Source organism: Astatotilapia calliptera, chromosome 19 (assembly GCF_964374335.1).
Source record: "Astatotilapia calliptera chromosome 19, fAstCal68.1, whole genome shotgun sequence".
Taxonomy (NCBI): Eukaryota; Metazoa; Chordata; class Actinopteri; order Cichliformes; family Cichlidae; genus Astatotilapia; species Astatotilapia calliptera.
This window is the reverse complement of record NC_137440.1, coordinates 5,416,119-5,441,724: the sequence shown is the minus strand read 5'-3', so window position 1 is coordinate 5,441,724 and position 25,606 is coordinate 5,416,119. Positions and strand designations below refer to the sequence as shown.

Genomic DNA, 25,606 nt, shown 5'->3' with positions numbered 1-25,606 from the left:
AGTTTTACAAGGTCCAGTGTTATCAAACACACCAATGACTAGAAATGGTTAATGTCTGATTGTAGTACCTCTGGGGTCCAGGCGGAGGGGCTTTCTGTGACCTCATTCTTGTCATGATCCACTGCTTCCGTAGATTGCTGGTCCATACTCACGGTGGGACAGTCACTGGAGGCCAGTGGGTGGTCTCCTGCAGGTCTGTCCAAAGAGAGCATGGATGCCCTTTCTTTTGCTTCTACCACCGCAGAGAGCGGATCCTGGAAACCCTGTTGGCTTTGAGCTGCCGTTTCTGCAGGAACAAGAGCACTTGTTTTTAAACTGGTGGTGAAAGGATACTTTATATTTACACTGGAGATGGAACTTTCCATCGTCCTACTTTTATCTCACTCACTTTTAAAAGTGCAAAATTCCTAATGGGACAAGTAACAAAAAAGTAACAGCAGTTATTATTGTGCACTCACAGCATTGAAGATGTACAAGCAGTTACTAATAATTTTTAGATTATTTGAATGTGTAGAATGTATGTATGTCATGGTCATTTATAGCTTTTAATTATTTTGTTGAACTGTTCTTTTTCCAGGTTAAAATGATTGCACGACACAGCTTTAATTATTTCAAAAAGCAAGAACTGCATGCACAAGTTAGAATTTATTTGGGATTTTCTCGAACCCACACATGGCCAAAATTACACATACAGACTCAAATATATACATACATTCTCCTAAATCCTTTAGTGGTTTAGTAGTGCTGAAGGTTCTACGATGTCCTTTAAATGATTGACTACAACTGGTAGTTTGTTTGACAGCATTCATTGTATGACCAATATTCAGAACAATGGGAAATATGGTCTTTTACAGCCTATTTAAAACAACTGCCGATTCCAAGATCATCAACTATACATAAGTACAAGTTATTTAGATGTGTGACCACTTTGCCAGAGTCTAGAAGAAAATGCAAATTGGGACCCTCAGATGAGGCGAAACTACTTGCAAACTAGTAGCATCAATGTTCCCTTTGAAATAAGTTTTACATCATCATGGATCGAGAGAGCGCTGACCAAGAAAGACTGACTTTTCTCAAAAGAACCTTAAAACCCTGCTCAGAAATGTTACGGCAAAATGCAATGGAAATTTTTGCACATCAGGTGTGCACGTACAATTACTGGAAAACTGTGAGTCGGTGCTTCAAATGTTTCAGCTTGATTAAGAAACTTATACTTGCATCATGAATGTAAAATGTATGTGTAACAGTATGTATCCTCACCTAATATATGTGCTCTCTGTGCAGTAATCCAGCAGTGAAACTCTTCCTAACAGAACGAGGTGAACATGTAAACATAGCTGCCACCTACATCAACACAAATTACTGAAATTAGACCTAGGTGGACATGAATATCTCCTCTAGTATACCATCTAATTTAGTCTTAAAGCTCTAAATGCAGTTTTCTAACCTTGTTTAGCACAGCAGTGTGTTAACAGGAGGGATATTGTGCAATTTGACAACCCTTGGCCTTTTCCTAACGCAGGAACACACGGAGAACAAGCCGTACCTCAGACCAATCAATAGCAATTATCTCCAATTCTCTGTCATTAAGGTCGGCCTGACTGTTATATCAATGGCTGCATAGAGAGTTCACCATAGCAACAAGCTGAGGTAAGTCATCATTCTGTGTGTGTGTGTGTGTGTATGTTGTTTATAAAGGTGGAAATATATAACAGAAGCTGAAACAGAGTGACCCTGACCAAACCATGTCACCACCCCCACCAACCACCTGCTGCTCATGTTATAATGAAGAGTAAGTTCAGGATTTTTCTAAATATTTGTCTGTGATTGCTGTAAAAAAGCAAATAAGGGTGCTGTTCGTGCAGTAAGTTATGTAGCAGCTGAGCGGGGTGTGAATGAGATAATGATAATGAGTGATTTTGATCATTTGATCCACTGGCAAACAAATCTACAAAAACCACAAATAGAGTAAACAAAATAGTGTAAAAAAAAAAGAGCTGGTTTGTTTGCAACGTTCTAATTCTTCCTTATCCTCGGGCTTTTCTTAAAATAAACAAACAAACCAACAAGCACAAAGTGTCATATGCCTCCATCTTTCCACGCTCTCTCCCTGAGCTCTTTACAGCCTCTAATCTCCAGGAAAAACAGTATTTGAGGCTTTTTGGATTCATCAGGACAGATTAGTAGATGACTACTGCTGGCTAAGTCTTTATCTATCATTATTCCCAAATCAGTATCTGGATGAGTACCTTCACAGTCTGATGGCTCAGTGCTGCCCTCCTCCTGGTCTGATAGTCGGGTAAATTTGTGTCGTCGACCCAGTGACAGGTGAGTCTGCTGGGGCTGCTGCTCACCGATGTTTGCTGCTGCGGTGCGAAAATTCTGTGAACGAGACACGGACATCTCAAACTGCCTCAGGATCTCATCTTCGCTGTCTGACGAGCTGGAGGCATCGTCGTCGTCGTCACCGTAGCTGTTCACTGGAGGGAGGTAAAGACAGGGAAACAGAGGGACTCACAAATGGGAAAAGCTGGGAGAGTTCAGGAGAGGAGGAGAGGAAATCCAGATGAACGGAAAACATTTGAAAAGACACTGACAAAACTAAAGGAGAAACTTCTTGGACAGACTATCCTACAGACCCAAAGGACACCAACAGAACTAAGAAGGTCAAGAGCCTCTAGTTTGGTGTACACGCCAGTTAAGACTTTAAAGTCTAATTACTCTGTTACTCTGTCATATGCCTGTAACTAGAATTTAATTGCACTTGACTTGGCTGTTGTTGTCTGTGTGTTTGTCAAAAACACAAAAGGTTTTTTGTGAAAGAACAATTAACTACCACCTACCAACCAACATGTTAAAACCATTAAGTGTTGTGGAGGAGGAAAATAATTCCTCTACGAGAGGTAAATAAGCGAGATCACATTTAAAGCTGTGCTCAGCCTCAGTCTGTTCAAAATAACGACGCGTATTAGCATTAGTGGGGTTGAGGGTCACTCCACTACCTTTATAATTTCACCATAACTAGATAGCAACAGCTGAATGAGTGACGCAGCAGTGGAGCAATCAGCCCCCTCTTCTCTAAAGTGCAGGTCACCGTACCTGCCTGAGCAATTGCCATGGTTACATACAGAACAAAAACAAGGCTGTACACGCTGTGTGGGCGAGCAAGGCTGATTGGTCTGTTAACTTCTCTCTTCTTTCAGGCTTTTACAGCGAAGCAATGCGACTCAGTGGCTGAAACACATGGTTATTTCAGATCAACTCAGGAGCTTGCCTGCTAGAAACATAAAACCTGGGATAATTCTGACTAACAGAATAGTTTCAATAGGTTTTTAACTGCATCTGAAGGGAGATGCTCGTGTGTGTGGATAGCCACTATGATTTTGACATTTATGCAGAATAAAATATTTTCTTCAAATTTCTGTTTTAAACTGAAAAACTTTTTTCTTTCCATTTTTATTCATTATACACAATCCTCTTAACAAAGACAAATGTTATCTCTTTTAAAGGTTGTTGTTCTTGTGGGAAGCTTTAATATTCAAAGACATATAAACATATAAATACTGAGCAAAATTTAAAAGAAGAAATATTTTGGTAACAAAAAAGCAACCTTTCAGAGAGGTCTGGTCCAAACTTAAGGCTAAAGCCCAATGCTCCACAGCCTAAGCCACACCTACTACTTGTTTTGCTGTACTTGGTGCTGCATATTGAACAGCATGAAATTATGTGGTATTATGTGAAATACTACTCAAAAGGAAATAATACAAAGATTTTAATCTGCAGGGACCTCCATTTAAGGGAAGTTCTGGACTAAAACTGTCAAGTTTCCAGTGTTGATGTGTTTACAGTCCTGTTGTTTTCAGTCCTTAATTCTAGTTTTTGTTTGATTTCTTTAAAATAGCAAAGAACAGTGTTAAATTATGCTGTGAACAGGTCACCATGAGTGAGCCTGCTATGGTAACAGAGACTTGGGTGTTCTTGTAAGCAGCGTGCGTACAGGGATACCAATATGGTGCTGAAATCTTCCTCATGATTAATGATGATGCCTGGACAGATCACAGCTGATAATGGTAAATGAAGGAAAATAGAACATGCTAGCTCAAGTGTTGTGCTGGTTTTAAGCTTGCCTGTTTGAGTTCAACAGCTATCCAAATGTATTAAAACAGGGCAGGACTGTAAGTATCATTATTGTAGTATTTATAGCCTTACTTGTTGTTCTATTCATTAGATCTGTATTTAATATTTTCTTTTTTAGTTATATATTTATAGGTCACGTCATTATTTTCTTTCTTTCTTTTTTCAAAGCAATTTTTGTGTTTCTATTTCTTATTTATGTCTTACTACGTTTACTATTCTATTTCTGTTTATAAAGATCTGCTGTATTAATTTTACATAATTCAACATGTTTATTTTTATTTTTTTACATTCAGCTATGCACATGTCGCTGTATTTATTTATCTCCAAACGTTGATTCTGTTCATCTGGACGCAGCGTTTTCAGGAGAGACGTTTCGTCATTCATCCAGGTAACTTCTTCGGTCTCAGCTGACTGCAGGTTTCCCCAACTTTATAAATAATCTTATATTTTGTATGTTAAATTTATACATTTGCTTATTTGTGTCTGAGTGTTCATAAGGTAAGAGACACTAGCCTGACCTCAAAGCCATTGATTGTTGTTTACAAAAGGCTAGGTGAAGAATTAGCATGTGTAGTTGATAAGAATTATTTGCTTATGTCTGATTCACCCAGAAAAAACGAATTCTGCTTTTAACTGCGATCAGGACTACCCAGCTAATTCACATACAGACAGAACAACAAAGAAATTACATAAAAGGAAAAAAAAAAAAAAGAAATAACAAAAGTAAAAATCACGAAATAGCCACAATAATAGTTTCTGTAAGGAAAAGACATTTTAATTCAATGCTCTCCTCATTTCCATTTTTTGGTTAATTTATTTATTTCTGTATAAAAGTATTTATTTATACATTTATTCAGTTATAATAAAAACATTTTTCGTCCCACACAGAAAACACAGCAGCTATCACACTGCCAGTTAAACTACTAGGAATACAAAATATAAAACACAATGTTTTAAATACATTTGTTTATTACTTAATTCCTTCAATGTGATTCAGTTTTTTACTCTGTAAAATATGATAAAGAAACTCTCTTTAATTAACAGGACATTCACTGTTACTGTACTTGTCACTTCTCAACAACATACATAACTCAAGCTTATTAGCCATCAGTATTAGAATAATGAATATAGGTCAAATTAACCTTAAACTTTTAACCTTGTGCTAAGCCTGAGACTAGAGTTTAAGTTAAACCTGTTTCCACACACAGTTTGACTGAACCTGAGTTTTCAAACAGCTCCTACCTCATCCAGTGACACTCCACAGACGTTCAGCTGAATCTTATGAAGAGACTATAAACAGGATATGCTGTTTGTTCAGGAAACTAGCTGGAAATAGCAGAGGCTCCACCTGTTACAGGTGAAAAACTAACAAGCCAATGTTTGCTCACAGTTTGACTCACAGTCTCCACCATCCTACTGTAGCAAATGTGAACATGCCCTTCTTTCATTTCTGCTTCCTTAACAAGAGCAAATATGGGTTTACCTCTGCTGACCACTTGCTCTTAATGCTAAGATGATTCAGAGGCTCTCAACCAGATCCGAGCTGGTTTGAAGGATTTACCCTCTTCAGGAAGCTCTCAGCAGGTCTTTTAGAATTCCTGTCAGCATTAATACAAATTAAATAATTACATTCATCAATATTCAATTTAAGAATTAGGCTAAGGAAAGAAATTGTTACTACTGAAGAAAAACTCTACGCAAGAAATTCCGGAATCATCTTGTTTTCTTCCACATATAAATTTGAGGGTTGCTGATGGCTGGAATTTATCCCAGCCATCATAGAGCGAAAGGCACAGAGCACCTTGCATGGACAGGTCACCAATCTGTTGCAGGGCTAACTTTAAACCACTCTGGTGATTCAGTGATGTGTTGCTGAAGATAAAGGTTTGACCAGGAAGGTCGTGAACAGTTCATGTGGCAATAAAAGATCAAAAGCGGCAGTCGGGAATGAAACCCAGCGGAATAACAAGAACAATGTGCCAAAGACCAGTGGGAATATGTTAGCTATTAATACACTGGGACTGGACACAGGTGAGGATGGGTCAGGTGCAATAAAACAGGTTTTTAAACAGGTAACTGGCACCATGTTAGCGTCTTCCCAGTTGATCAGGTCTAATAGATGTTTTCACAGCAGGAACTCTGGTGTGGTAGAGGCCTTTGTCAAAGTAGGCAAGGCACAGCTTTATTTAGCAGTAATGACAAATGTATTCCATCTTGACTAAAGTCTGCGTCATACAAATGTGAATTTCAAAAACATTAATCATTAATCAAATTACAAGCTATGAAATTTATATAGTTTAGAAAATAAAGTAGTAGAAGTAGCACAGTTGTTAAAAAAAATCCCATCTACTTTATATTTCTAACCGAGTACACAGTATTTGATTTTGAAGTGTTGTCTTCAATGTAAACGTGGCTCAATGGTCATGTTTGCAAGACAGGTTATGGGACATTAAATAGAAGTTAACCTATGGTAACCTTTGCTCTGCGTGTTTGCACTGTTTGACAAGTGGGAGGAAGGAAAAAAGTTTAAGTGGGTGACAAAATGGGAACAAAAGCTGCACCCTGAGTATCCTGCACTCTGTGTTTCTTTCTGAATTTCCTCGGAGGTGGACTTTTTCATAAAGCTTTCGCAGCGTTAACATTTTTTAATCGTGAACAGCTTTGTAGCAGTATGCGGCTGAGTCACGCAACTCCCTCTCGCCCACAGAAATCACTGGACAAATACAAACTCTCCCACGTTCTCTCTCTGCTGCTGAACACTTTAATTGGGGTCAAACTGCAAACAGGAGACGTGTACTCTCTCTGAGATGTTTCTAGTTGAGACAAACCTTGAAGTGTGGCAGGACTCACTGGCTAGTAAAACTTAAAATTCAAACACCACAGTTTTGCTGCTTCTCAGTAAAATGTATCATTTTTGGAAGCTGTCCTGTGAATTTATGACAAAATATATATGTGATAATTATGGACCCTGGCTCTCCTACACAAGTAGGCATGTTACTGTCATTGAGTTGTCAGTCACTCACCGAGGCCCTGGCGGATTCCAGCCCGTCCTTTCTTGCGACGACCGTGTACCTCCAGGCAGGGAAGACCGCCGACACGTGAGAAACACAGTTTCTTGTTGATGAAGAGGAAGAGGACGGCCAATGCCACGATGAAGACACCCACCGCCGACAGGAAGCCGATGGCCTCTGGGGTGACTGGCAGGAGCAGGGAGAGGGAGAGGGGACACACAATGACACACTGATCAGACCACACAAACAGACAGCCTGGATACATGCGCACACGTGCACACACACACACATACATGCACGCAACAGTACGCATGGTACATGTGATACACACAGACAGACAGGTGAAACTTTAGTAGTTGAAATATCTTCAGTGCCTTGCTCAAGAGCAGAGTCAGTGTAAAAACAGTTTCACAGTTTTTTCCTATGCTTAACCAGCAAATCAACTTTGCTCAAGAGCACTGTGACGCTAGAACTGTAAGGTTTGAGTTCAACATTTTTTCTTGTCATATTTTAAAGAAACCAGTTCTCGCATCATAGTCTGTGCTGGTCCATTCTATGCCAATTACAGGTCAAAGTTCATCGCTACAGTATGGTTGTGTCCAAAATCACTCACTAATTCCCTACTCCCTCTATAAGGACTTCTATGAGAAGGACCATGTAATAGTGAGCCCATTACCAGTAAGAAAAAACAGTAATATGATTTGAGTGATCTTTTTGGCATTTATTACACGTATGCTATTTTTGTGAAGTATTTTGGAATATTCCAAGTGCACTATATAATTTATATTCACTATAAGATGGGACAGCAAAACAATAAAAACAGTCTATGGTCCAGAGACTAGTGAGTGATTTCAAACACTGCCTGTGTTGAATGAATAGCAGGACAAAAGTGCTAGCATTAGCCTCACAGCTAGAATCTGGCTAAGAATATACAGTAAGTAAGCTAGTTAGCTGGCCATATTAACCACTGCAGCTTGCATGTGGTGGGGCAGGTGTGGATGACAAGAGCTACTGATTAACCTTCATTATGGTCTATGATGCTAATACACCTCTGAAAAGTATTTAAAACTTATAGCGTTAAAAAACGGAGTCAGTATAAAGAGGGAAAGAGTGGCAAGAATCACGATCCAGTCCTGATCACACACAACAACATATTGTTGTGCGTGATCAGGACTGCACAGCTACAGTGTAAGTCTGTATTTATTTGTTGTAGGAGGAAATTATAGAATGATTAACTGGAGAGACTTTGTTGGATCAATAAATATCCTAGATGCAACACAGCAAGCTCTCAGTAAATAAATACAACAAGCCCATTCATTTACCATCTGCGATGTGTGCATTAACACTTTATGTGCTGTATATTGCTAATCTATATACTGCCTGTACACTACTACACATATGTAGTGAGCCAGTTTCCCTTTCTTTATATTTTGTTTCCCAGCATCTGTATTTTTGAAAAACTTTTTTAAGCTGTCTTAAACAACAGTTCTCCAGAACTTCTTCTTTTATTTGCTGCAGTTCATTCACTTATTTCTTTCAAATCCTACCTGAACATTTTCAGTGAAAATATTTTGTTTGTTAAACCATTTAACACTGAGCTATGAATCATTTAAGTATATAAAAGGCGCCTAGCTCAAGGGATTAGTGCTGTAAATAACAGGGAACTTAACATAGGACAAACTTTAAATAGCATCTTTAGGCACTCTGATACCACCGTCCTGTTGCAAAAACATGTCAGTTGTTCGCATTAATTTTTGCACCAACAAGATGAATCCCTGTGTGAATCCCTTGAGCAAGGTGAAGAGGAAAACAGGGAGAAACAGTTGAGAAATGGACTAAAAATCAGTGGCAACAGGTTTCATGGAGAGATTAATCTAAATTTGAAATTTCTGGTTCAAATCATTATCAATATGCATAGATGAGTTCAGGACAGAGGTAGTGAGTGTTATGGTTTGGGGCTACATTTCAGCCAGTGGTCTTTGAGATCTTATTCCAATTGATTGAATCATGAATGCAGAAAGTATCATCATATTTTAATCCACCATGCAATCCCTTCTGAAAAGCATATGATTGTCAATGGCTTCATTTTTCAGCATAACAATGTTCCCAAACATACTGCAATGCAGAAAAAGCATACGTGAGTATGGAAAGAAACCCAAAACATACACACACAATTCTAAACACTATCAGTCATGGACTGGCCTCCCCAGAGAGCTTGGACCTCGACATTACTGAAGCAGTGTGAGATCAGCCTGGGGGAAATATTCTTAAATAACTTAACCCTCTCAGGCTCAAATTAACTTTTTGTTGCTAATGCACAACCAAGTCCTGCAGTGGTACTTCTGAGTAAAAAAAAAAACCCATAAAATATGTATGTGGGGTAATCAGGTTGTTAGTTTTTAACTGTTGCAAATCGGCAACGCCTGCCTCGAGAGGGTTAAAGAAATTAGAAGACATCTTGGCTAAGAGAGTTCAGACTGTTGAAGAATAAAGGTGATCATTAAATATTTGTTTTCATGCTTGAATTTTTTCTACTTTATGTGCTCTATTTTCATGTTTGCACATGCCTCAATAAATTAGTGCACCTATTTTTCATTGTCATGTAAGAAAGTAGTGATGAAAGTTGGTCACAACTAAGAAACGGGTGACCAGACAGGCAAACTGAGGTAGACATGGGCAGAGATGAAGAGAAACGCGAGGGTGTACTACTCTGCTCTGCTTTCAATGAGGTGCCTTAGTCTCCTTTAGCACGATGAAAAGAAATGCAAAGGGATGAGGGACAAGGTGCCTTTTCCTGTTTCCACGGTAACGTTTCAGTGAGCAAAAATCAATGGAACCAAATGAACATGAGTACACATTCTACTGGGAGCTGACGCCAAAGAAAGCACTCGGCAGTGTAGGTGGTGAGGATTCAATACACCTTTTTTTTAACTCTCCACCTTTTGTTTTTGCCTCTCTTTAACTTTCATTCATGAGAACCTAAACTCCCACGCTTTACAGACGTACCTGATGTACCTTCATCTACACCGTAGACTTCCACCCACATCGTGTGTTCCTACGCGACGACAAAATAATGAGCAACAACAGCAGATGGTTTCTGTTGAGAAGAGGTTTTGACTGCTTAAAAAGACTTTAATCCTTATTTACTTTCTTCCTATTTAGGATCTAGCTCCTAAGAAATTCTAATACTGTTATTGGGACTCATGAGCCTTTCCTTTCTTCTCGTTATAGAGAGAAGACATAAAACTAGAGCTCCATTGCTATATTTCAGAAATAAGAAACACTTATTCAAAACTTCACAGTTATTTTTCACTATTCAGTAAACAAGCATCACTGGAACAGAGCCTTTCTCAACAAAGCCATGCAGCTTAGTTCTTATTTATATAAAGACTGTAGTGTATCAGACACGTATTTTTTTCTCTATATTTTTTTGGTATTATGCTTTGATGCATTTTTAAGTCTAATGTAAGCCGGGTTGTAGCACAACCCCACCTTGTGTACCTTTTCTGCTAGTTAGTTATCTTGCTGGACAAACTAATATTTTTAATTAATTTTATCATTTACAGTGGGGCAAAAAAGTATTTAGTCAGCCACCGATTGTGCAAGTTCCCCCACTTAAAATGATGACAGAGGTCAGTAATTTGCACCAGAGGTAAATTTCAACTGTGAGAGACAGAATGTGAAAAAAAAATCCATGAATCCACATGGTAGGATTTGTAAAGAATTTATTCGTAAATCAGGGTGGAAAATAAGTATTTGGTCACCTCAAACAAGGAAAATCTCTGGCTCTCACAGACCTGTAACGTCTTCTGTAAGAAGCTTTTCTGTCCCCCACTCGTTACCTGTATGAATGGCACCTGTTTGAACTCATCATCTGTATAAAAGACACCTGTCCACAGCCTCAAACAGTCAGACTCCAAACTCCGCCATGGCCAAGACCAAAGAGCTTTCGAAGGACACCAGGAAAAGTATTGTAGACCTGCACCAGACTGGGAAGAGTGAATCTACAATAGGCAAGCAGCTTGGTGTGAAAAAATCAACTGTGGGAGCAATCATCAGAAAATGGAAGACATACAAGACCACTGATAATCTCCCTCGATCTGGGGCTCCACGCAAGATCTCATCCCGTGGGGTCAAAATGATCATGAGAACGGTGAGCAAAGATCCCAGAACCACACGGGGGGACCTGGTGAATGACCTGCAGAGAGCTGGGACCAAAGTAACAAAGGTCACCATCAGTAACACACTACAACGGCAGGGAATCAAATCCCGCAGTGCCAGACGTGTTCCGCTGCTGAAGCCAGTGCATGTCCAGGCCCGTCTGAAGTTTGCCAGAGATCACATGGATGATACAGCAGAGGATTGGGAGAATGTCATGTGGTCAGATGAAACCAAAGTAGAACTTTTTGGTATAAACTCAACTCGTCGTGTTTGGAGGAAGAAGAATACTGAGTTGCATCCCAAGAACACCATACCTACTGTGAAGCATGGGGGTGGAAACATCATGCTATGGGGCTGTTTTTCTGCCAAGGGGACAGGATGACTGATCCGTGTTAAGGACAGAATGAATGGGGCCATGTATCGTGAGATTTTGAGCCAAAACCTCCTTCCATCAGTGAGAACTTTGAAGATGAAACGAGGCTGGGTCTTCCAACATGACAATGATCCAAAACACACCGCCCGGGCAACAAAGGAGTGGCTCCGTAAGAAGCATTTGAAAGTCCTGGAGTGGCCTAGCCAGTCTCCAGACCTCAACCCCATAGAAAATCTGTGGCGGGAGTTGAAAGTCCGTGTTGCTCGGCGACAGCCCCAAAACATCACTGCTCTCGAGAAGATCTGCATGGAGGAATGGGCCAAAATACCAGCTACTGTGTGTGCAAACCTGGTAAAGACCTATAGTAAACGTTTGACCTCTGTTATTGCCAACAAAGGTTATGTTACAAAGTATTGAGTTGTATTTTTGTTATTGACCAAATACTTATTTTCCACCCTGATTTACGAATAAATTCTTTACAAATCCTACCATGTGGATTCATGGATTTTTTTTTCACATTCTGTCTCTCACAGTTGAAGTGTACCTCTGGTGCAAATTACTGACCTCTGTCATCATTTTACGTGGGGGAACTTGCACAATCGGTGGCTGACTAAATACTTTTTTGCTCCACTGTAACATTTATTCACGAAAAGCCTTCAGAACAATTTAGTGAAAAAGTTTATGAAAATTAAACTCCAGGAACATTCTCCAATTTTCCCTAAGAAGCAATAAGAAATGCAAAGTAAGCAACTGAGTTAGAGAAGGTGACGTCACTATGGCAACTGTAGCTCTCTAGTTTTTATGTGCAAACAATGTTGTTGACAATAGCAGTGGCTGGTGTGAACCCAGAACTGCAGTCAGTAATAGGGAACATGAGACTAATCGTAACCCGTGTAACACGTTACTGTACTCACATTTTTCAGTAACATGGCAATGTAGTGTGCTAAATTCAGTAATTACATTATAGGTACAGGTAAAGTTAAACAAACATGTTTTGTTTTCTTCCTGCACATTTGCACTACAAGCAGCTAATTTAAATACATATTCAAGAAGACAACTGTGGAATGGTCTACGACTTATGAGGAATGGGTTGATGTATTTATTACTTGTATTTGTACTGCATGAAAGGACAAGAGCATGATGGGGAAATGCAGTTGATGCCTTGACTGAATAATACTGCTAAACACAACTTTGGCTCACTGAAAGCATCTGCAAAGGCAGCATGCTAACACCTAAAAAACCCAGAGTGACGTTAAAGCTGAGTGCATGCTGACTCCAGTTCAGCAGCCAGAGTCTGAACACCAACAAATAACACACAGTAAAGCACTTTATAAACGAGCACAGTGTGGAGGAGAGCCTGTTTGATCACCAGACCAACAAGCTGGAGTCCAACACTCCAGCTTTTCCTCACCAGACCAGGTGTGCCAGCAATCAGCTGGCAAAGCAGATGTTCGAATGATGCGATCAGCACAATTTTATGCAATAAAATATTCGCTTTTACCAATACAAGCAGTTTACAATATCACAGGTTACTAGATGCATATCACAAGAAAAACATAACTGCTTCTTATTGAAGACAAGTGAAAATGCATCGCATAAATCGTGTTTTTCCTGCAGACATGCTGATGGGACGTTTGTGGTGTGGTGTAGTTGTGTATGTAGTAAACTGTTTGAAATGGCTTGGGCAAAGAAAGAGAATTCATTGCATAAAATAGCGCTGATCACATCACCTGATTGCACTGCTCAGTACAGCCAGCCAAAACCAGAGTTTCTGACTCCAACTTGCCGGTCCGGGTGAAAAACCTGTAACCTGACTCAAACAGGCCTCCACACAGTCCTCATTTATGAAGTGCTTTACAAACCCAAACATTACGGCTCACAGGTGGATTTTCCTGTTTGAGTGCAGCTAGCCAACCAACTTTACTGAAAAACATCGTTGGTTTCCTAACATGAAATTCATAAACATTTTTAAATTTATTTCCTAAATCCTGCTCCTTAGACAGTGTTACATCTACATCAGTTTTTGAGAGCAGGGCTCCATGATGTAACTGGAGCACAAACTGGGTGTCATCAGGACACTACAACATAGAGCGAACACCATCCCCACAGACACAGCGGCCAGGGAGGCAGAAGAACAGCGCATCAAGAAGACCCTTTACATCCCAGCTGGACATTTGTCAAAGCTGGGACGGCACTTAAAGAACGCTCCAGCCGATCCAGGAGAAAAGGACAACTGCTGCCTAGTAATGCCTCAGTGATCCCGTATGTGTCAGGAGTATCAGAACGGTTGAGACACATTTTTTGTAAACACCGTGTCTCTGTGGCTTTTAAATGCCAAAACATGATGCGCCAAAAACTGGCCCACGCCCAAGGATCGGGTCCCCCGACACAAACAGAGTAACATAGTGTACGCTGTTAAGTGCAGGAGGATTGCTATGATTTATACATTAGGGAAACCAAACTAGGGCTGCTCGATTATGGCAAAAATGATAATCACGATTATTTTCACTGAAATTGAGATCACGATTATTTGACGATATTTATTTAACCCTTTAAGACCTACTATAGAACCAAGTCCACCAGAGCTTATATTATTTTTATTTATTTATTTTACATGCTGTAGTGCCATTTGTGGGAGCATTTCAAGTTGCTATACATCAATACAACTGTTATAGCCCATATTTTAATAATATGTATGCATTAAGTCCATAGTAATTACATAAATTGCAAAAAAGTGCAATAAACTACAAAAAAAATTGAAAATCGCTTTTGTTTTGTTTACATATATTTCTACTTGGAGAAGTTTAAGAGGTTTATCCCTCAAAACTTTAAATACAATAAAGTTGCAAAAAATAGTTTCCCACCACAGGAAATTTATTTTGAGTGTCTTCATAGTTTTATTTTGGAGATACAGCAATTTTTATATACTGCAGGAAAAACAAAAAACAATCCTATGATGCAAATTTGCAAAGAAAACAGCAGGTGCATCATTTCACTGTGGGAAGTGTTACGAACAGCTGATAGGAACGGCAAAGCATGTTTCTGGAATATTATGTTTTTGTTCCTGCAAGCGCTTTTTATGCAATTTTTGCAAAGCTATATGTGGAACGAAACCGTGACCGAGGACAAGCTGATGGCATAAGATGTAAGTACAACTCCTCCGGTTTCATATGCAAAACAAATTATTGCGCTAGCTTACGTGGTTCAGGTTCTACAGGGATTTAAAAATAGTTACGCAAAACGGAGCGTGCTGCTCTGACCGGCTTTAAAGGGTTAACAATGACTTTAAAAAAATAATATAAAATAGTGTGCAACACCACTGAAGTTTTTTTTTTTTTAAACTCTTTTCAACCAACGGCAGTCACTCTCCAAATAACTTCTGCTTAGCTTTCCGAGCTTCCCTCGGGTCCTCTTAATCAGCGGTCTCCAACCTTTTTTGCGCCACAGACCGGTTTATGCCTGACAATATTTTCACGGACCGGCCTTTAAGGTGTCGCGGATAAATGAGGGAGGGGCTAATAGTCGGCTCAGTCATTTTTAATGATCGTTGAAAGCCCAGATCGTAATCGTGATTAAAATTCGATTAATCGAGCAGCCCTAAACCAAACAACCTTTGATGAAGCAGATGGTTCAACACAGAAGAGCTACCTCGTCAGGCCAGGACTCTGCAGTCTATTTACACCTACAGGCCAATGGACACTCTTTCAACGATGAGGATGTTCACATCCTGGACAGGGAGGAACGCTGGTTTGAGGGGAGAGTCAAGGAGGCCATTTACATGAAAAGGGAATCGAGTAAGGGCCCTAAAGGTACATCTTTCACTTGGTTCCACTTGAACTGCACACTGCAGACATGACAATGTGGAGACGACATCTGCGTACCACCAGTGATGTTGTTTTGGTGTCCGTGCAGAGGATAACGCCTACTAAGAAAATGCCCACCACAGCCACAGCCTGTTCACCAGCTGCTATCTCACAAGTAAGACTCAAGAATAACGAGCAAAATTACTGAACTTATCCTCCACGCTTGGAAACCATAAAAGGGAATTATGTATTAATTCTTGATTTGTGTTCAGAAGCAAATTTCTTAGTTTGTACAATGCAGGGCTTCACCACATGAGTCTGTCTCTCAAGGTTGAGAGACTGAAGGATAAATATAGGGTTATTTCAGTGAAGTTGCCAACTGTAACCACTGTAACAAAGAAAAACAAAACTGTGCATTTTTTTCTTTTTCAAAGAAGAAATGCTGCTGTCACCAGTTCCTCAAAGTCTCTGCAGACAGGCCACCAGCTTTCTACATGTTCAGCTTCTGTTCACTCCCACAGAGAGAGAAGTGTGCAAGTGTGCATGACAGATGCAGCACGGGAACACTCCTGCTCTGGCTATAACGCTGTCCAAATTTCACTTTGAAAGACATCACGCCACCTACTCACTTCTCCACTCACAGGCTTGTGACGACATCGACCGAGAGAGCGCACCTCACTGCATTATCGGTGTTACATTACTTTTAAACGTGAGAAGCTAACAGACAGCTCCTCCTCATTTATTTATAATATACGATACATGTTATGGTAACTGAATTCTAATTCCTTTCAATGGAATTATACAAATATTGATTACCCCCGAAAAGTAACGAATTTCTAATAAATTAATTCCCAAGAGATGCAGAAGTGAAAACAGTGTGACGGTAAATGTTTGGATGGTGTGTTCGGGTGTGGCTGTAAATTGGAGTTTCCCTCTCAGCTGCTCTGACAGTCAGACACTGAGCTCAGTGTTGGAAACTCAGAGCCTCCCACTGTCTACATGCAGATGGACAGGAAGAAACCCTTGGTCAAAGTCTGCCCTCACACCTGCCACACACACACACACACACACACACACACACACACACACACACACACACACACAAGCGCACATGTATGCCACTCAACAAGGCAGAATTTCAAACATAAAAATACTTGCATGGGAAAATAATCTCTGTGAAAGATGATTTTCTTCATTGAACCAAGAGCTGAAAACAGTTTGTTGAACATGCAAACCTATAAAAGGCAAGACCACATTTTTTTTATTTATTTATTTTCTCACAAGCTGATCTTAGCGAGATATCAGATCCGAGTAATGAGATGGAGAAATCGAAAAATTCCCAATCGCTAATCTGCGGAAGACCTCTGTTGTGAAAGACTGTTTGTGCATCAGTGCATGCTAAATCTTTATCCGCTGATTAATATGCAGCTGCTGATTTTTCCAGCCTCGCCTTTGAAGTGAGTAGCTCCAGAGGAGAGAAGAGAGCACTTTGATCTGAGCGTTCGAAAAGAAAGTAAAAAAAAAAGAAGTCACACAGCAGCAGCGGCAGCAAATGCCACGTTGCTATCACTCATTAACAGGGATATGAGTGGTCTTGAAGAGGAAAAACATGCTGCTTTGTAGTTTTTCCTTTCTTCTTCTTTTAGCCATGAATAAAGCATAAGGAGTACATGCTGTCTCTCTCAGTTCATTCTAAGGTCACTCATTAATGTGGGTAATTAGTTTCAAGACTTGTGGCCTCTTTGTGTGTCTCCTTATCCTCTGTCTACAGATTAATACTTTAACACACAGCTGAATGCTCTCTTCTCACTGTAATGAAGGCAGACGCCTGAGGAATACAGGATGATTATTTCTCTGTCTGGAATTGAGCAACACCATGCACAATCTAATGTTTTATTTCATTCAGTATCCCAGTAGGGCTACATTTATCATCATTTTTTTCCTGCTTGTTCTTTTATTATTCTATACACACCACAAAATACCTCTAAAATTAATGCTTTGTCCAGTCAATTTATTAAGCACAACTAGATACTGGATGGCTCAGTTCTTTGAATAAAGGTTGCTCAGTGGCACATACGCTAACTCACGTAACGTCTGGCTCACGGAAAGTGCTCAGTCGGCCTGAGAGCCGTGCAAAAAGTCCCGGTCCCTAGCAGACTGCCATTAGGAAACACCACACACACATACACAACAATTTATAAAAGAAAACAAAGTTGGAACTGAAATTTCATCACAAATTTTAAACTGTCTTGTGCACTACCTGTTCCTCAACAAAGTAATCACATTACATGTATATGAACATAGAGGGCGAGACACTGAACTGTGGTTCAACACCCTGACAAAAAGCAATCAGCCACCAGCACCAACCACGAGGAGCCTAAGAAACACAGAAACATCGGCACAGCATGTTTTCATTGTCAAACACACTGACCACAAGGTAAAGAGCACGTACGCACACACACACCTGAAAATCATAGTTTCCTTGGAAACAGTCCATTGGCTCTATTATGGTATAATGAATGTGTTTTTTCCCACCCACATGTAAGAAGGTCTCATGTTACCATGGTGCCATCTGTCTGTCCTGATTGGCTGGGAGGACAAGAACATCTCGGGGTTGAGAGATGATGAAGAAAGAAAAACAAGTCAAAAGTGGTTTCATTTGGAGCGGAGCTCCAAGAAAGACAGTCAAACAGCCAGGGCTCTGGGTTCACTAGTCTATGAATATGCAGCACTGAGCCAGGTGCAAATGCTCTATTCATGCAACCCTGAGGTCCCAAACGTGGTTCCTGTGAACTCGAATGAGGAGACGGCACAAACACACTCACCATAAGGTATTGAGCAAATCTGAGCATTTTTAACTGCAAGAAGAAGGAGAATCATAAATTCCCCTCATTAATACTTTGTAGAGACAAAACTGATGAGCTAGAGCTTCACTGAAATATTCTGCCGTAGCTGTTTTGAGCTGAAGCAAACCTAAATGATGGTGATAACACCACCGAGCTTTACCCCTTTATGACATCTTCTTTTGATAAGAGAAATATTTTCAAGTAAAGCCAGTTTTTTTTTAGTTTGTCTGATTTAAAGATTCAAAGAATTATTCAATGAATTATTAACCATGTGCAGCTTTTCACCAGCTATCTGAAACATACTAAAAAAAATCAAAAACCAAAACAAAGCCATATTTACAGGGAAGCTGCCATGTGTGCTGAGCCAGTCTATCCCTGTGAGGTGAATGACTGTTCCAGCAAAGCTTCTAAAAGGAGCTGGTCTCGGTTAGATGTGTCAGTGAGGAAACGCTCAGGTAACATTTTCCAATCAGCGTGGCTCACTAGCTTGTCTTATTTTAAAGAACAGGAGCTGTATGAAGCCTGTTAAAGCCTTAACTTTAATCAAAGATATCCCTCAACAGCACGTATTTTTGTCTAACTGAGGAATAACTTGATTATATTGCGATGTACTGTGAAATTTTCTTTGAATATGACTTCCTGTGAAGTATTCTAAGCCTTAAATGTCTTAGCAACAAAACTATTAATGCTTCATGCATTGCTGGGAAACCAGGATTTACAATACTAGTGCTGAGCTCCCATCTGCTGGTAAAATGCTGCATTACCACGGCAACACCAGAGGACTGCTGCTACACCGGAGGCTCGGGAATCTTTATAGAGCCTATGACGTAACCTACACAAGTGGCCAACATTGTGGCCGGCTTTATGTGGTGCATTATGTGTTAATTAAAGTGTGGTTGTGTCCCAGTGTTTTATATGTGCTGACAGTTCTGATAAAAACATATGAAATTTGGGGACTTTTCCCTCCTGAGTGCCCACTCTTTGTTGTGGTAAGTTTATTTCTGTTGCCAGAGGGAAAAGACATCTTTCACCACGTTTGTACATTCCCTCACGTCCACTCCAGGGGTTTCAGGAATCTCACTCAAGGAATTTGCTGACATTTGTGAATCTTTACATTAGGGGTGTCAGTCATAAGATCGGATGGAGCTGATAATATCAAGGCAGATGTTTGACTTTTAACTGTATTTTCATAAGTTGTACGGCTTTTTATGTTGATAAAGAACTAACTGAATGCCATTAATATACACCAAAGTAATTCAGTAACAGATAAACAACTACATGACTGAAGTTGCTATTTTTTCACTACTGACTATATCATCGGTACTCGCTCGCTTGAGTCAAACTGAATGATTAGCTACATTTCTCAGTGTAAAACCTTTACCACACAGTTAAAAAAATTCAAGCACAAATGCTGACTATTTTAATATTTATGATTTTAGGAGTTAGAAGTAAATGCATGTTCCACATACAGATCATAAGTGGTATATTAAACGCATGTAAATAGAAGTGAAAATATTGATTGAATCTCTGAATATTTTCCGTTTTCCAACTACACCTTCAACTTTACAACATAAAAAACAGCAGTGCTCACATTATCTATTCAATTGTGCACCAACACTAATTTACAAAGAGCCTTTGCCACCTCGCTCTTACTCCCATACTGGTAACTACATGTACACGGAAGCAATGAGATTTTAAATGACTCTGCTATTACTACAGATAAATATTTCTCTTTTCTTATTTGAAAAACAGCACCTACACTTATTGTATTATATCATGTAAAACAAAAATCTATATGAAATTTTCTAAGTTTCTTGTTGCAAAGTCTATCGAACTACTAAACAAATCCGCTAACAAACCACTAAGAAAAGCAACACTATTTAAAGGTTACACAAGACAAGCATCAAAGAAATAAATAGAAGATAAATAAAAAGAGGCAGAAAGTGGCCACTGTCCCAGCAGAGGGCCCAGAGCAACAGCAGTGGTTCAGCACCTAATTAAGGCACCTGCCCAGTGTTTTTCATGCTACCTTGTGCTTCCTGACCTGCTCTGCCCAACAATCAGATGACCCCCTAGGAGCAAGCACTTTGGTGACAGTGGGAAGGACAAACTCCCTTCTAACAGGAAGAAACCTCTGACAGAACCAGGCTCAGGGAGGGGCGGGGCCATCTGCTGTGACCGGTTGTGGTGAGTCTCACATGCTGGGAGAAGGTAAGGTCTGAGAGGAGATGGGGTGAGGATAAGCCAAAGAAGCTTGTCTCTCCCCGTCCACCTCACACCAGCTAAAAAACAACCTGGATTCATTTGGTCTGTTTCACTGTGCTGACTTCAGCTTTTTGTATTTTGTTTCTTCTGTCCCGATTTAACATAATTCGTAGTTGATTTGTACGTTTCAGCTTGAGAATCTCTGGACTCCTTCATTTGTGTTCCTATTTAAGATCCTTTCTAACTTAGTTAGAAAATATAGGGGATATAATTTGACCACGCAGTTTAGAGGCATAACAGGTAATGTCTCAGGGTAAAACAAGCTCTGGAGTCTTTGTAACGTTCACCAACCGTAATACCGAGTATAAATCCCTAATGAACAGAATACATCACAGGAAAATGTTGAGAAATTAAAGCTCTCCAACTTTTAACCTACTTTCTTTTGCTGGTGGCGGAGTTTCAGTGATTCCTCCTTCCCTGGCCATGCTGTTTCTCCTCTTCCTCACTTCCTTCTACTCTAATTTTAATCTTCTCTACAATTTGACCAGTGAAGAACTTGACTGCTTCACTCTCTCCTTCATCCCTCAGTCCTCCTGCTCCTGTAAATGCAACCGGATCCCTCAGTCTGAGCTGCTTTGTGCCCAGTGTGAGCCATCAATCAGCACAGCCTTCCTGTCTCCCAGTGGGCGAGGCAGATGTGTCTTCCTGAATACCACCAAGGCACAACAACGAGGAGGAAGGCAGAGAAAGCGAATACACAACTGGACTACAGAGCTCACAACCGCTTATTTGTAATATTTGCTTTTATATTTAGAATCAGGAAGGTGAGTGAGGATGAGAAGCTTAGTTCTTAACACAACTTTTAAGTTCAATAGCAGCATTTAACATGCCCCCCCCCCCGCCCCCCCCCCCCCCCCCCAACATAGGCATTGTGACTAAACTTGCAATAACAACTTTTGGCCACCTGGGGCAGCACAAACAACAGTTGATGTGGAATATTTAGTGTTTGGATTTTGTTTATAAATCATTAGGACTTCCATTAGTTTCTGCCTTGGCAACATCTTCCCAGGGTTTGCTGTTATGCTTTGTAAGTAAACAGTATAATCAAAACAATGTCATTAAATTAGGCAACATAATTCATATATTATTAAATTATTAATGATGCTGTTGATGACTTGGCACATTTAAAATGGATTAACTGATAATGCAAGAGAGGTCCATGATGCAGTGTAGATGTCATCTTATCTTATTAAAAAAATGTTTTTTGAAGTGGCCACAGGAGTACGCTACGGTATCAGACACAAGTTTTATAGGACATATAAAAACAAAGCTTTTTCCTTTTCGCTACATGGTAACTAACGCTAAACAGCATGACGCACAGGTTAACCAGGCTTTCAGCTCAATGTTAAACTGGACAGGTGCTGCTAGCCCTCAGATGCAGCAGGACGCATGTCAGCAATTAAAAATAGTTCAGGATTCATCCATTATTCATTGTTAATGTGGGCATCAGTCGTAGGTTTTAGCCATTCGAGCTGCAGCAAGCAAACAAACGCCAATAAATCATCCACACACACAGTACCTGCTCAGCAGCAGAGACAGCTAAAGACTGACTACTGAGCACAGAGGAACACCGAGCTCATCATAAGTCAGATATGTCCATCAGAGGGTGGTAAAGCCCCCAAACAAAATTAAACCAGAGAGAACAGTGGACCCAAATTTTCTCTGTTTGCCGGACAGCCAAAAAAGAACTCTTGTGCCCCCCTGTGGACACTTTTGACTGTGGCCGATACCTGCTGTAGCTTCAGTTTACTTTCTACTCTACTCTTGCGAGAAATTTTTAGTGACTTCAATAAGCCTGTAAGGCAAAGCAACAGCGACTGGCTATGTGGGCCTGCTTTCTAATAGGGCACTATAACTCCACCATTAGGCCTTTATTCTTAAAAAAGAGGGGAAATGGGTTTCAAGGCAGTTTAAATGTCCTAATACTACTAATCACACACACACAGCAACACACAGCAGAAGCAGCAGCAGCAACATTAGATCGTATTGAGAGCCCTCCTCCACAGCGGGGAGGAGAGAGCCATGAATAAGACATTGAAGCAGTCTGTAACTAGGCCACAATAACCAGAAACAGCCTCTCGTGCATGGCTAACTGCTTCCTACTGTTTTGCGGAGCATGCTGAGCATTGCTTTGATGCTGTTCTGAATCTTGTCTTAGCATCACTGACAGGTTAAGATGTAAACATCCAGTATAAGCCATCTCAAAAAGTCTCTGGCTGCTGTTCCACACATCTATTGATTTTTTATGATTCCCAATAATTCTTGACTTACAGATGAGTTTCTCGTTTTCAGTAACATGTTTTTCATTCTCAGAGTCACAGCTGACACAGTAAACTGTATGTGAAAGTTTTTTTGGCAGCTCATGTAGGACAACTTCCAATTTAAGCAGAAATAAGCCTATTCCTTGGTCGGTGTCTCACCTGGGGTGGGTTTTAAGACAACGGCTACTCACCAGCATCACCAGGCTAAAAAAAAAAAGACACTAAATCTTAACATGACAACCTGCCTGTGGTCTTTCACACAGCCTCCACTTGCATGTATTTAAGCAACTATCTGGTCTCCTTCTGTCAAAGTAAGTGTCCTCTAAATCGTGACAGAAGGATCTTTTTAGTAGTCAAGCCTCCTGACAAATATGAAATATACCAGAGCTAACAATACCTATTGCAAATGTGGCCTGAGCGTGAGGAAGCACACTTATGCTTTGCAATGTCCTCCTGCATGCATCAGTGCCCATGATTTTATTGTTTTGTCTAAGTAAATCGACTGCACACTAAAATATATTAAATAAAATGTTATCAGTAAACTAAATTCTACAACAAAAATAACAACACTTTGCCTGTCACCTAACATGGCCATTTGGCGTTACTGCTGCAGGATATTCACGTTATACCCAAACGAACAGAATCAGCTTTTTGGAGCTGCATCTGAAGTCTCATGATACAGACTTAACTGACCTGCACATAAGCCTTTTTTTGCATTTTGTTGCATTTCACCAACATCTATTTCCTCAAAATCAATTTTTATTATTAACAATAGTGACAGCAAAATATTTCTACATACAAAGGGCTACAGTTTTAAAGTCGTTGAAGAGCAAGCCTCGCATAGATATCATATGTACAGCTGTTGAGTTACTCTCTATTTGAATGAATGAATGAATATGCCATGTTGGAGTTCTGTAGTTCTAATACTCTGCTTGAAAGACACAGGGTAACTCGACAGTTCAACTTGAACTTGCAAACTATTTTTATGCAACAGTTTACATTAAAATGAAATATAGTAAAATATGACACGTGTTTCTGGCTTTAATTTATGAAACAAAACGACGTCTCCGTGTCTGTTTCTGAACCACTTCTACCTGACAAACCATCATTGTCCCCACCACCTGCGCCGCCTGACTGACAGAGCAGCCTAAAGGGAGGCTCTGCTTTTGGGAAACCCACTGGCAGAAGAAAGGGAAACCCCGTGTAACATCCAGCACATCCCGCTACATTCTATCAACGTCCTTACCGATATATATTGCAATGTCTCTCATATTATATGCTCTTCATGTGCAATTAGCTATTATTCCCAACTGTGCGAGCAAAATAGGCGTCCTTGAAGTGGCCATGATGAGGCAACTATTAACTCTCCGGAGTATCACAAATTTGCTGTAAGCCCCAGCAGAACGATTGACATTATTAATTAAATTCGCTTAAACGATGACTGGAAAAGGTTCTTTAAGAGCAACAGTCTCGCTCCATATGAAAAATATCTGTAGCAAATCAAAGGAATTGATAAATTGGCCTTCATGTACTGGCGCTCCCAGTCAGTCAAAATAAACCAGGAGGGGAGCCTGAAAACAGCAGACAGGGAGAAAAAAAAGCAAACTAAAAACATTAGATGCAGTCACACGGTGAGGAGGTGGGTATACTTACTGTCAGAGGCCATGGCTGTGGCTGTTTCCCTTCAGACTACGAGCAGAATCGGATGTATCATCGGAGGAGAGGGGGCAGCAAGCATCCCCGCCGCTCCTCATCCTCCAGACCCGCAGATCTGCAGTCACACAGCGGTGAGCGGTGAGGCGTTCACTGACTGTGGGACATTTGAATAATTTAAATAGTCAATCGGTTATTTGTTTTACAACTCAATATTTTGTGATCTTGTTATTTTATTTTATTTCATTTATTGGCCAAATAGGTGTAAGTTATGAGTTAACAAAATTTTTTCACATATACAGTCAGTACTATGTAAAACTCTTGTGCAAACACACCAAAATGCAGAGTTTGTACAGCTCTAATAAGGTTGAAAGTCAATATTTAATATTACAATTTTTAATCTTCAACACAGCCTGAACTTCCTTAGGCGAGCTTTCTTAGAATTTCCTTAAATAGTCTTCAGGAACAGTTCTCCAGGCTTCTTCAGAGACATTTTAAAAACGCGTGAAGGAAAAATTCTAGTTTATTCTCACATTTAGATTAAGTGGTTACAAGTTCACTGTAGAACTTTGCATAGCCTTGTATTTCTTAGGTGAAGGATGCATGTGTCAATATGACCTGCTTAGCTTAACTATGTTATCTGCTGTGCTGACTGTATGAAACTCCCAGGGAGGCAAGTGCTTCCTGGAGCATAGTGTGGAAGCTCTCTGCCCAGCAACAGCGCAGGTGGACAAGAAACTATTGTTACTGAAACGATACAGAGTTGTGTGTGAAAAGGGAGCTGCGACGTCTCAAGGGCAGAGCTCTCCTGACTGTGTAACTGTGATGGTCGATGTCTGTTTTTCTCTCCTGCATGCAATAATTAAAAAGCTTGACCACAGCTGACCTCGTTGCAGACTTTCCACCACAGCTTTCTTGGATGTTTGCTGCCTAATGCTGAGGTCTGGGCTCTCATTTTGTCAAAATGTATAGTTCAAGCATATAAAAGTCATATTTAAAAAAAATCTGTCATACATTATTTATAAATTAGTCCATTACTTAATTTATTAATCACTAAAAATGTCAAAAAAAATGAAAACAAAGTGCTAAATAGTAA

General features: G+C 40.0%; 1 protein-coding gene across 2 annotated transcripts in view; it reads right to left on the bottom strand.

Moving 5' to 3' along the window:
* syt16 (synaptotagmin XVI) overlaps positions 1–24,653 on the bottom strand; it is a 30,714-nt gene extending 6,061 nt beyond the window's left edge. Inside the window, exons 1-4 of one of the 2 annotated variants that reach the window (XM_026151752.2) lie at positions 24,511–24,653; positions 7,161–7,334; positions 2,250–2,480; positions 69–286 (exon numbers count right to left, since the gene is read on the bottom strand). In XM_026151752.2, the coding sequence (XP_026007537.1) occupies positions 69–286; positions 2,250–2,480; positions 7,161–7,334; positions 24,511–24,523 (636 nt within the window). In that variant the 5' untranslated portion in view covers positions 24,524–24,653. Of the gene's footprint in view, positions 1–68; positions 287–2,249; positions 2,481–7,160; positions 7,404–24,510 lie in introns of both variants that reach the window. The other variant, XM_026151751.2, reaches the window with a different exon arrangement.
* Positions 24,654–25,606: the final 953 nt, after the last annotated feature.